Here is a 13690-nt window from a genome sequence, read left to right on the forward strand (position 1 = left end):
AGTTTTAAGGCCGATACAGGCCGATATCGATAGGGGGCCGATAATATCGTGCATCCCTAGTTTTTATTTCGCCTTTGTAGGATCCTTTTTAGGATGCAGGGGATAAAAAAGAAAATGAATTTTGTTTTTTATGTAATATCAGTAAAATATATAATAAATGGTTTGTAAAGGAAAGAGAAGGGACAGAAGGACCGAGACAGGAAATGAGTCTATAAGAATAGAAGTGACATAGGAAGGACAGTTATTATCCCTCCTTTTTACCTCGTTGACACTGGATGGAAAGTCTTCCTGTCTGGCGCTTTCCAGATACTGCACTGTCCTGTTTTCTTTCTATTTACCAACAGGATCTATGTGTCATGAAATGGAAACTTCACTCACTAAAAACTATTTCTATTCTCTCCATTAGGGAATAAAGCGAGTGGAACCAGACCTTTACTCTGACTACAAAAACAAGTAAGTGACTAATTTATCCTCTAACAAAATACAGAAACAAATTGGGGCATTGATTTTGTGTCATGGGATTTTAAGGGCAATATATAAAAAACACAAAATAATTAAATTGCAGTTGTGAAGTTTTAGGACCCACATTCTTCATTAAAAAATCATTATAAAATCGGGTAGTTTGCATAAATTTTTTCATGCAACTAGTGTGAGTTACTGCCATATAAAATCTAATAAGGGCATAAAAACAACTATGCCTCTTTAAGGTATTCAAACTAAACGTTATTTAGCCCCCCTTAACACTAGACTAAGAATTTACCAATGCGTCCTGGACTTCAAGGAACATCCAAGCTCTGCTGCATCGGGACAAATCTAGAAAAACTTATAAAGGTGTGCATTTTTAATCTTTATTATATTGTATATTTGGATGTGTGTATATATCATGTAAAACTGTAACTAGAGCGTGTAACAAAAGTAATTTCCCTCTGGGATTATTAAAGTATTTCTGATTCTGATTCTGAGAACTTCATATTGTTATTAGACTCTTATGGCCTAATCTGTAATGGTTTTTGTGTGTATAAACACAAGTAAACTGCATAGAGTGCACATAGATGATCTAATAACCAGGTGTAAATTGATCACATAAGTCAGCTTTTCCAGGTTTCATGACTGTTATTTAATCTGTAAATTGAACCTTTGAAATTGTTTAAACTTTTTTTTTGCTCTTATTTCAAGTACTTTGAGATAATATGTAAAGTGCACTATCATTATTATTATTAGTAGTAGTTCCAAGGGGAACCACTACTATGAGGTCTACAATTAGAGTATGCTCAGAGGAGAGACACTGGTCATGGTGGACCTGCACCTACGATGACAATTTCAGACCCTCCATGATTTATAAGTGGAAGAACTTGCAAAGTAGCAGGGTGTTCTAATACCGTACTTATTTTCCTCACTGTAAAAGTTAGGGCTGGGTAAAATAATCAATGTAATCGATTTTTAATTGATTCCTTTACATTTTTGCAAAATCGATGTCTAGGGAATGAGATAGATTAGTTTTATAGTGACAGGTGTGACATTCACATTCAAATGAGCAGGAAAGATGCACTCAAGATACTTAAGCCAGACAGCTGCAAATATACCCAATAGGTTGACTGAAGACATTAGCAAATGGGGGCTGACCAGAAAACACCCTGTAGTTGTTATAGACAATGCTGCAAATATGGTTTGTGCAGTAAAGATAATGCAGCTCCTGCATTTCTGCTGTGTCACATCTGCTCGCTCGAGTGAGGCTTCACTTTTTCACTTCTCACAAACAAGTTTGGACTTTTGAGACAGTGTTGTTCACATCTCAAGTTTAAACTGTCTGATTTACAAGTTTGCACTTTGTGTTTAATATGACAGGAAAAAATAAAATACACGAGTATTTTGAAACACAGTTTAACCACTTTCGTTGTTGTAAAAACAGATCGAATCGCAATTAATCGATTTAGAACTCTAGGAATCAAAATCAAATCGATTCAGGACTTTGGCAAAAATACCCAGCCCCAGTAAAAGTTGCTTTCACAGATTGATGCTTTTAGGTGGGAGCCACAACTGACGTATGCCTTTGCAATCTTTCTTTAACGCTCAGATTTTTTGGGAACCAGACAGTGGAGCGTTTGGATTTGTGTTCCATGTTAAAAAAGAAGCAGCCAGACGGATATTACCACACTGACACTTCACTACAGCTGGGTAAGTTCCCACATGTACACAGTCTGAGTCATGTCATTTAAAGGCCCACCAGAGGGCGCTGCCGCCTAGCATAAGGGATTCTGAGTTTCTCTGTCCATGTTGGTTTCCATATGAAAGGGAAGCGTTTGCTGTCAGCAGTCTGTGTCCAGTTATAATTGCTTTAATCTGTTTCCTCATGATTGAGGCTGAGGGGCACTCTTCATGTGTGTGTTTCTTATTCGTTATAGGCTTGGACTCATATATGCTGTGAAGTGTTGGTAAACCACAGGGGATTTTGTTTCTCACCCTGACAAGGTGCTGGATTGATTGGGAGATTTTTTTTTTTTTACACCTTTTCAGCTCACATTGGCATCAAAGGTTCAACAAGAGAGAAACTGGCATAATGGAGCACCATGGGGCTACTGTGGAGCTTATTTCCATTTCAGACTCTACATCCTAGCTGCTCATTACCACACAGGCAGTTCTGTATAGTAAACTGGCCATTTTGAATAGAAGTGCCTGGCTAATCAAAGTAGTTGAGAAGCTGCGTGAGATGTAGTGGTGGTGTTTGGGGAAATAAAGGAGTTTGAAGCTTCATCTTCTGTTTATGTAAATTATTAGCATCATGTTTTGATGTATTAATGATACTCTGATGTTTCATTGGACAGCTTTATAACAACTCTTAGATGATTGCATAATGAGTACAAAAAAGCATTTGCCCATCCATATGTGTTCCAGTAAGTAGCTCCTAAAGTTTAATCAGGTTCATATTTCTTAAGCATGTAACCGTATGAGGGATTGCCTTCGAGTCAATGAGTCGATGCAATCAACTGGTTTTCCTTAGATAGAAAACTCTGAATCAATTTGACTTTATGATCTGGTTATATTGTGTCTGTAAAGTGCCTTGGGATGACATACGTTATGATTTGGTGCTATATAAATAATTGAATTTAATTATGCAGTTTAACAGAGGGATTTCTTCTCTTTAATTGTGTCTCATTAAAACTCTTATTAAAAAGCTCAAAAAAAGGAAAATCAGGTTTTATTTTTTTTATTTACAGCAGAAAAGTGTATTTGAAGATGTACTTCTGTCGGCGTTGGTAGAAAAAATGAAAATGATCCAAATCTTTGAATATAGAAATATCTTCCGTCTAAAATGATATCAGCGCTGACGTTGGAAGCAATAAAACTCATTGGATAAAAACTAGCAGATCATCATTGACAGGGAAATGGGATCTCTGCCTCTCTTCACTCTTCCTCCAAAGTCTGAGAGCCTGATTTTTTACCGGTAATTGAAATGTGAAAGTTATTTACATCTGAAAAGAGAACTTTAAACCATTGTGCTCCAATCCTGTCCTCTTTATTCTCTGTACCCTAGTTTTTCTGTCCTCTCTGATTCAGGAGTTGCTCAATACGAGCGGTGCGATGGTGGTCCGGCCTGTGATTGATACCTTTGTGTGTTTTGGCTCTTGAGGAACTGAGTCCAGCTGCTTTTCTTGTAAATCTGTGTTTTATTGCCCAAGCCTCTCATGGCCCCAGTTTTCCTTCTTGATAGCACGCTTTTTCTTTTACTTAACTTCCCATTTAGGAGTTTGGACTTTCTTTAAACCACATTTTTGTTTCTTTAAACAATGATTTTTCTCAGATTATCCCTCCTGGTAAAGGATTTGGATGAAGGTCTTTCTTCTGTCCTTGTCACCTTCTTTTTCTTGTGCCCTTCCTTCCCTTCTGTGACTCCGTCCTTCTTTGTGCCCTCCCTCTCCTCCTTCATTGTGTCCAATCTTCCTTCCCTCCATGTTTCCTTCTTTTCTTCCATCCAGTTTATTTCTTTACTGCTACTGTAAAGTCATCCTTCTATATGAACCTCTGCCTTTAATTCATAATGAATATAATTTTTAAAATCCTAAATCATGGCGAGCTCAAGGAAAAGTTAGAAATGTTTACCTCAAAACGTGGAGGTAAGCGACCAATTCTCTCAAACACTGAAAAGAATTTATGATAAAAAAATAGTCCTCAGACTTTTTAATTAAGTTTCACTTTAATATCTGAATTACTAAAAACATTTTTTATGATGTTTTATTTGAATAAAATACGCATTCATATCCAGGACTATAGTTACAGATCATTTACTAGCATCCTGAAGCTACATTTTTACAACGGTTGTTCTCTTCTGTCTGAATATGCTGTTGTAGTATTAAGTAACAAAGCGATGTCCCTCCCCCACCTGTTTCTGCCCACTGCCAATGTTTTAACCCTTTCCTATGTAGAATAAACGTGACTATGAAAATATTTCTTGCAGGAAAACATGCAGATAACTCCAGTGTGGAAACTAAATGAGCCCCATCCATCTCTCTTATTACTGTAAAACAAAGCTGGAAGGTAATATCCATTATGCAGCCAGCTGCAGCCTCTTCCTCAGCAGTTAGCCTGACTCATTAGTCAGTTAAGTGTTTCTCCATAAAGAGCTGAACAGAAAAACGCATACATGTTCTTCAGAATAAGCAATTAGAAATTATTGGTAAATTATTTCTGAAGCAGCTTGAATAATTTTTGCTTTTATGTTTTTTTTAAATATTTTTTACAATTTATTTTAGTATTTTGCTATTAATACAATGCTACTCTACAAGATGTCATGCTGTGAGGAAAACTTCATACCTAGAGGAGGTTATGGCTTATTACTTTCTCATGTATGTCTCATGAGCCATCACACTTAGTACATCACAAGTGGGGTATTTAATTTATAGCTGATATATTTTTTAAGTTATCATAGATAATCCGTATGGATTTCTTCTCTGCACATTATATCTTGAAGAGATGTGATAGAATATGAACAAATATGTTTGAAAATTACTCACTTTTGTGAGGTGGTAATATGTAGTTTGTGACAAATGTTGATCTCAGTGTGATGAAAACATTCAACTGTCTGCAATCTGAGCATGAAACTCAAAGAAATGAAACCTTAAATTACAAAAAAAACAACAACAGCTGTCATGTTAATGAGAAAAGAAAGTGTGGGAAATCTAAACTGTCGTTTTCATTAGTGTAAACAGGATCAAAGTGTTATTAACGCTGACTATCACATTCTGATAGAGGTTCAAATGGTTTGACGGGGTCTTCCCCATTGCCACTGCTATGCAGACTAATCGCTGTGGGTGTGGGAGTGCATGAGTGACAGAGAGCTGTGAGATTCTTTGGAAGTGGGCTGTCACCGGGGTTAGTGGATCAGTGGGTTTCGTGAGAGCGTGGCAGTGTGTGTGCGTGGGGCAGAGGGATGTTTACCTCAGACATCACTTTGTCAACAATAAACAAGACATGCATATTTAAAGATGAACATTATGTCAAATGGGGGAGTTTTAGCGCAGATTATGATGGACTGGAGTTTTTATAGATGGAGTACATCCACTACTAACAAGTTAGTGGCTGCAGGAGTTTGTCCTGCAACCAAAGGGTTGTTGGTTCAGGCTTGGGGTTCAGTACCGTTGTGTCCTTGGGTGGAATATTTCTCACCATTTCCTACTGATGGTGGTCAGAGGGTCCAGTGGTGCCTGGGTTAGTGAGCACCAGCGCAACTGGGGCTAGCATGTAGCTTGCCAATATCATGAATGAATGAATGTATGAATGACTAAATGTAGTGTAAGGCGTTTTTGTCAATTCTTCTGACTTGATAAAGCGCTATATAAGTACAGGCCATTTATCATTTAATAAGTTTTACAGTGTGTTCGTAGAAAGGATGAAAGGTTTTTAGATTTTTCTTATTCATATACAGTTTAAATATTTTTTTTTATTTTTTTTATTTTTATTTTTTTTATTCCAGCATGTTTCCAGAAATGATTGAATAAATCTAAAATTTATTTTTAAATGAATAAAAAACAGCTACCAGAGGTTTTTTCACATTAATGGATTAGAGAAGGAGTAACAACATAGAAAAATATTTTCTATCACACACTTAATATATATACTCAACAAAATCCTATTCCCAATTACTGACAAAAGTAATTTAAGGGAGTTTATAACACATCTGAATGATATTCAGATATGTAGACTCATTTAGTGAATTCAACTCCAATACAGACAATTCATTCTGATATATTTGAGATAGGAGTTTCATAAACCTTCCAGCTTCTGAACCACAAAATGCTGCCAGAGCTGATTTTTTCCAAACTTATTGGTTTGTATAAAAAAAATGTTATAAGATCAATTAACCAGGAGTGTAATACCATTAAAACATAATCAATAATCAAAGTAGTTAGTTTGGTCCATGTTTTTAGTGATGTTATTTTATCTTTCAGACCCTATTGGATCAGGTCACTGACTTGCAGTAATCCCTCATCATGATGAAGTAATTGGAAACAGAGATGAAACACTCTGCATCAGCAGAAGTTTATAAAATTATAGAAAATATGAAATAAGTCAGCACCATCCCCGCATTAAAAAAAGCACTTGATTTTATATCAGTTTATCTGAATTTAAATACTAATGTGTATCTTATAAGCCTCCACAAGTTATGTGTTGCTACTAATGCCCGAATCTCACACTAGAGATATTCACCTCTTCATTTAACCCATCCCCTTAGGGAGCAGTGGGATGTAATTGTGCGGTGCCCGGAGAGCACAGTGGGGTTAAGGATCTTGCTCAGAGACCCAGAGTGGCAGTCTGTGGGAGTGGGGCTCGAACTCAGAACCTCTGCAACCTAAACAAATGCCCTAACCACACTTCCCCTTTTGTTGACTACAAAAATAACTCTATAAAACCTATTGAAGAACAATAGACTTTACCCAGGAGGTGATTAATAACAAGCAGGGAGAACATTTATTTTAAAAAGCAGGCACTGTTTGACTTAAATGTTGTTTTTTTTATCTGACTTGTTTTTTTAACCCCAACTTCCTTTTGTTGATTTATTATTTCTCTTCCTTGAAGCAGTTTACTGAGGATTTTTATGCCTCAAGCCATAGTTGCTTCCTCTTGTCTGCTCTCCTTACTATCAAGAGACAATTTACCCAGCTACCAATCAAAGTAGACTTTTCTTGAGCTACACAACTTTTTGTGATCATTAAATGCATGTTAGCATAGCTTCATAATATTTAGTTATCATTGTGCTATAAATAAAATCTACAGTTTGCGTTGCAATTGTAAAATACATGCCAACAATAGAAGTGTTTGATGCTAATTCAAAAAGGCATGAAACAAAAAACTAAGGCCTTTAAAGATAGCAACAGTACCCTATTTTACATTGTGTTTAATTACAATCAAACGAATAAAACAGCTAATCTAATGAACCAAGGAGATTAAGATTCTTTAGCCAGTATTGATTTGAACAATCCTGCTTTTAAAGATATATTTTTTTTAATTCTCCAGTTATTTAAGGGGATTTGTTGTAAAAATGCAAAAACTCTTTATTAAACCACATGGGATAACCATTAAAAAAATCCTGCTCTCTTGCCCATTTAATGACGTCCATAATGTTTTCTATTAGTGTTGCACCAGTATCGGGCGAGGCCCTGATCCAGCACTAAAATGGTGGTATCAGTATCAGCATGTAACAACAAATAAGGCACCGATACCATTTTGTGAGCCAAAAATGTATTCTACTTTTGTCACCCATTCCAGGTAAGCAATAAAAAGTTCTACTGGATTCACTTTGTATTAGTCTTTTTCCTGCTTCACAAAGGGCAGCAGCTTGACAAAGCCATGATGGCAATTATTTTACATCCAAGTAGTATGCAGTTCTTCATATATACACACATACATTAATTTCATATAGATGTATCGGCCGATACTGCACAGCCTGGTATGGGGTATCGGTGCCATAAAATGGCATCGATGCAACCCTGTTTTCTATGCCACCCCTAATCAGAGCCACGGAGAGCAACTTCAAAGAGACTCGGGAGCTAAAGGTTGCAGACCCCTGATCTGTGTGGAATCTGAAGCTTTTCCTAAGAAAGGCCAAGGGAAATAATTTTCTCAGCAGGTGCTGGGTATACATATATTCAGGTTGGGACAGACCCTAAATATCTTGCCTGTAACAACCCAAAAGCTGATTCTTTTAGGGTTATGGAGTCATGACCATTGCTTTTCTCTGGTGTTTATCCCAGACAACCACCAGAGAAACAATTATTTTTATTCGAAAAAAGGATTTTATTTATTTTGTGTTACAACATTATATATTCATGGGGAATAGTATCAGTGAGCAGGACAACAAGTGCGTAATTACACATATGTCAATATACTGGTTCCTATGTCATTTATTAGGAATCCATATTTATACGCACCTCTAAAGACCTTTCTGTTTTGGTCCGTTTTGGCTCCACCCACTGAACAAAACTGTATTTTTTTTGGTTTAAAGGAAGACTTAATTTCCCATGAGGGTAAAGACCATAGGTGGTTAGAATCCTGATCTACCAGTTGCCTGCAGTTGGATTGATCTACATTTCTTTTTCTAGTTGCTGTGTGAAAGATGAATAGTGATAAGAAAAAAAAACTTATTGTGGCAAAACATCGTCATATGACAATGTTGACAATAAGAAACCTTTAACTCTGGTTTTGCATCGTATTTGCTTGGTGATATTCATACAGACTCCCTCGGGCCTTGACAGAGGTATCATTCAACTAGTTGTAAGTCGACATATAATGACAAAAGCTATAAAATGATTTCATGAATTTTGAAGTTATTAGTGTTGTTTTATTTTGCGTTATATTATTTATAAGTTAGAGATGCAGACATGGAAAATATCTTAAATCAGACAGGAAATTAGAGCATCAACTTGTCCAGGAAAGGCACTTCCATAACCTAATCCTGCCGATCTTATCATGTTCCTGTGCTCCACCCAAAGAGTCAAAACTAGGATTGCTCATTTCCAAAAGACTCTCTTTTGGTCCAAAGCAGCATGGGAACCAAATCGAGAAAGAAAGCTTTCAGCATTCTGATAAGTCCTCTGGTTTAAAACAGGCCAGCATCCACACTTGGGCTTTAAATATCCACCGTCTGAGGCCAAAACACATGATGAGCAGTATGTGGCATCACTCTCTCCTTGGGAGGGCCTTTATTCAGCCAACACTCTGCAGTTTCATGGCTCACACAAAATAATCACGAGGCGAGAATTAAAAAAAAAGTGATGCCTCATCCACAGTTAGAATAATTTATCCCTTGGAATTGCTCATAATCTAATTAGTTTGAAAGCAACGCCCCAATCATCAATATTCTTTACACCAAAATTGGTTTAAATAGATTTGGTATTCTATATGTCCTTTAAGTCTAAGTGTATTCCAATAAGTTGAAAATTAAAGTAGAAATGCTTCTCTTAAAGCAGAAGTTTCAGTCTGGCATAAAACTAATAACAAAGCTCATTTGAAGGATTAAAAAAAATTATCTTTTTTTTCTTTCTAAAGGGGCTATATTCACTTGCTAAATGGTCTAAACTTTGTGTTTAAGAAGAAGAAACTGCAAGGCTTTATCTTTATTACAATTAGGTAGATGGGTGCAAACATCTGCAAATATGATTATTCTCCCTTGTGTTAGGCATTGCTATAAAGCTTACAGATCATACTTTAAGGGTCTAAGACAATTCAGCTACAATCATTAACAGAGTCATAATTTGGTATTGTAATTTATAATAATTCTAAAATAGTTTTTGAATTCATGTTAAATAATTTTAAGGTGAAAAAGAGCAGAGACCAGCTCATCCAGACCCCTTTTATGCAAGGGTATGGACAAGAATTTGACTTATGTGCTTTAAAGTGAATGTAGCATTAGCAACATTAGCAGTTTGCCATGATTCATTTACCAGTGTTTCATGCTCTCTTACTCTGTAGGGAAAAAGCTACACAACAGGCAAAACAAGCAGCCTTTGAATGTTGGATTCACCCCTTTTGGTTAAATAGAGACTGGAGTGGTGATAGCAAGGCAGGCTAAAGCTGGCACCCTCCCATGAATGACGTTATTCCAGAAAAATGACCGAAATGGTGCTTTGTGGTGAACGAGCCCTCATGGGCTTTTCTGGTTTGAACAACAAAGAGCCCACATGTAAAAAAAAAAAACAAAAAAACAAAAAAACAAGCCACTTTCACAATGCGGATGACATAGAATTGAATGTTAAGTGTTTCAACTACTTTTAACAAAAGCATCTGGCCAGACTTGCTCTATAACTACATAATTTATTTAAAATAATTACTAAAATTAATCGATACCTTTTAAAAGTTTTATTATATTAATAACTTGTTATATCTTAGATACCCACATTGCAAGAAATGGGAATGGTGAAAATGTTACTTATTCAAGTTAGTTCCCATGTACAAGGAATTAGAATCATGACTTTATCATCATACGCAAATGTTTATATAAAGTAGAAGCTTAAGAAGGTGGAGTTGACAAGGTAAGAGCTTCAAATCAGATCACCACACCAAATATGCCTTAAAAAGCATAAATTAGATCAGCTGCTGTTCTTTAACGTTTCGGTGGGTCTAATCTGCAAGATAAAACCGCTGTAATGGCTAAGAGTAGCCCTATTATTGCAGTATTAGCCAGCAAATTTGGAAGCACCTCTATGCCAGACATGTTTAATAAAATATGTATATTGTACGAATAAGAAATTCTATATTTATCTTTTATCTTTATTTTAATGATTTGAATACAAACATGAGGTTTGAGGTATACTCTCTCATTTCGTGACAAACTAAAGGTATGAAAACATCTGTGCACTCATCTTCATTGGTTATTGTTGCTGCTGGTTGAACTGAGCACTGCAGCTTTACACAGCCCCACCACTCAACAACTGCAGAAAGAAAGTAGAAAGTACAGCCCTGAAAAAGTTAAATTACCTATATATATATAGCTAAAGGCTATATATATATATATATATATATATATATATATATACACAGACAGCAAGAGACAGCTGCTTAGAGCAGGATCTTGCTGTAAATCTGACCATGGCTCTTTTATGTCAGCATGGGGTCTTAAGAATGAGCATAACAAGTCAGCTTTTCCAGGTTTTATTATTGACGTTTGCCCTTTTGAATTTAATTATTTTTGTCTTTTTTTTTTTTTGTTATCTTATTATATGTAGCACTTTTTAACACAAATGTTAAGTGTTCTATTAATGATATTGATCATTATTATTTAATGATAATAATAATACAGCGTCTTTCTGGACACTCAAGGTCACTTTACAAAAAATAAAAATAAAAATAATTTTATCATTATTACTTATATATCCATGGCTTAGAACATCTTTCCTTTACAGCTATTCTCAAACTGCCAATAGCACATGCAGTTTGCTCATTTAAAAGAGGCAGACCTAACCTGTGTGCAAGTCTTATGTTTAGTGTATGCAATGATTTTTGATCTCCTTCAACAGGCTGACTTTGTGTTTTTACAATTTTTCCTTATTTGAAATATTATAAGATTAAGCTTTATAGTTAGTAGAAATATAAAAGATGGGTTAGAAAAACGGTTTCACTAAATCTTATATTATCCCAATGAACTACGGTAAATGAAATGGTTTCAGTTGCAGCATAACCTTTATTTCTGCCACTGAGGTTTAAAGAGACCTTATGTGGTGATGCCTAGTGGTCAGCGTCCAGTTGTTTTTAAGGACATGTTAATCTTGTAATCCAATGTGCAACATAATCCTCAACAGAGTCTGTAACTCACAGTCCAAGAACCTCAGACTGTATGATGTGGGGGAATGTCTGAATATAAAGAGAGTACTGCAATGGAGTCAAATAGGCCTTAAAGGTTTACATGCCGGAGTGGTCTGAGGAGGAATACTTAAGTTTCTGTTTATTCTCTTTCTCCATGCTGCCTCGTAGGAATGTGACAGCAATGTAAGCTAAGGATCCGAAATGATTCATAGTTAGGCATGTGTTTGTGTGTGTGACAAGGAAACCCATCGCTATTATGTCAGCAACAAGGCTGCTCGTTACAGAAGATGTGAGGAAGGTTTAAACACTTTGATTTTTCACTTGGCCGGACACAGGTTGTTCTCTGAAAAAAGCAGTTTTTAAATGATATCATCTGTGAACATCAAGTTCATAATTTTGATGCAATCGGTTATCAAAATAATGTTTTGTTTTTTTTCTTTACCTCCAGATGGACCTTCTGACACTCTTTGCTGATCTGTGTGGGTGAAAGCATTTCAGGAGAATGCAATGTGTGTCCTCTATCATGGCCTGTTAGCATTTACAGCATGAAATGGTCACACCTGCTTATAACGAAACAACACAAACGGGATTTAGGATTTTATTCTTACAAACCGCAGCCCACAGGCTTAAATGATGCATTACAGATGTAAACGCTTGCTAATAAAACTGGTTTATTACTCTCTGTCATTTTTAGTATTTTATTAAGATCAAGGTGCCCCTACTAAAGATCTACTGCTTGATGGGTTCTAGTTTTTTTATTTTTTTATCTTTGAGCAGCAGTTATTTTCTGCTCTCTGTCCAAAAAGCCAGATGAATCATTATAATAATTTGCATATCAGAGCACATTTCCTTGTGGGGAACATACAGCTTTAGAAGGAGGTCTCACTGGAAAATGGAGACAAAAGATGGCGTAATAGTGCTCAGTGCATGAAATATTTTTTACTTTCTGTTTGTTAAGAAAAACACATTTCTTAAACCTAAAAAATACCAATATTTTTTTGTGTGTTTCTTTTTTATTTTATTTTCTGACAGATTTAAAAGAGCTGATTATTTGCTTCCAGCTGTAAGGAAAACGAGGTTCAGAGTGCAAAAAATAATTGAAGGCCGCTGCACCTTTATTATGTTGAAAGTTTAAATGTTAGTGTGTTGAAGCAAAGGTCGTCATGTAGATTTGCTCTAGAGCCAGAATATTTAAGCAGGCACTCGAGGGGCTTCATTTTAATTAACTCTGCTTCGGGAGCCTGTTTAATATATTTCAGTTTCTGCTGACTTCGATACATTTTTGTCATGTGGTCTACTTCTTCTTCTGTTGCCCTTTGCTGGTGACTATAATTTTCCCCATCTTCAAAGCAAAAGGAGAGTCTCATTATTAGGACTAAATTTTATTGAAATCGTCACTCTAACATAACATGAATAATAATGAGGGCTTCCCAGATTTTTCTGGAGAGAAGCAGAAGAAAAACATTATTGCTAACTAGCTTTTTTAAAAAAAACAAGGTTCTCCACGGAAAGATTTAAAAGAAAAGTGGCATAAGACTCACTGTCCAATGCACAACCAGTGTATTGCAAAATAAGTACCATGATAGTTTATTGTAATCTATTACTTTTGAATTGAATGTTAATTATTTAATAGCAACAATGCAACAAAGAAAAAAAACCAAGAAACTCAGAATATCTTCTTCTTAACAGGCATAAATTATAATAAATATTAGATTTGCGCTCAGTAAACCATATATTTTTACAAAGCTGGAAACTTGATCCTGTGTTTAGCATCTTATTTGGCTGTTTTTCTGTTTTCTACACCTGATGAAGCAAGCTGTAATAAATATTTAATCAGTTAAATACATTGATATCTGATGTTGTATTGTAGAAAGTTGAAATTATTTATTTTTTCTGG

General features: G+C 35.7%; 1 protein-coding gene across 1 annotated transcript in view; it reads left to right on the plus strand.

Annotated features, from left to right (window-relative positions):
* Positions 1-4491, plus strand: part of LOC107097976 (A-kinase anchor protein 7 isoform gamma-like) — a 17136-nt gene extending 12645 nt beyond the window's left edge. Inside the window, exons 6-9 of the mRNA XM_015395379.1 lie at positions 307-316; positions 407-453; positions 2075-2175; positions 4454-4491. Coding sequence (XP_015250865.1) covers positions 307-316; positions 407-453; positions 2075-2175; positions 4454-4491 — 196 coding nt within the window. The remainder of the gene's footprint in view (positions 1-306; positions 317-406; positions 454-2074; positions 2176-4453) is intronic.
* The last annotated feature ends 9199 nt before the right edge of the window (positions 4492-13690 follow it).

The sequence above is a fragment of the Cyprinodon variegatus genome, unplaced genomic scaffold (assembly GCF_000732505.1).
Source record: "Cyprinodon variegatus isolate N-32 unplaced genomic scaffold, C_variegatus-1.0 Scaffold738, whole genome shotgun sequence".
In the NCBI taxonomy this organism is placed as follows: Eukaryota; Metazoa; Chordata; class Actinopteri; order Cyprinodontiformes; family Cyprinodontidae; genus Cyprinodon; species Cyprinodon variegatus.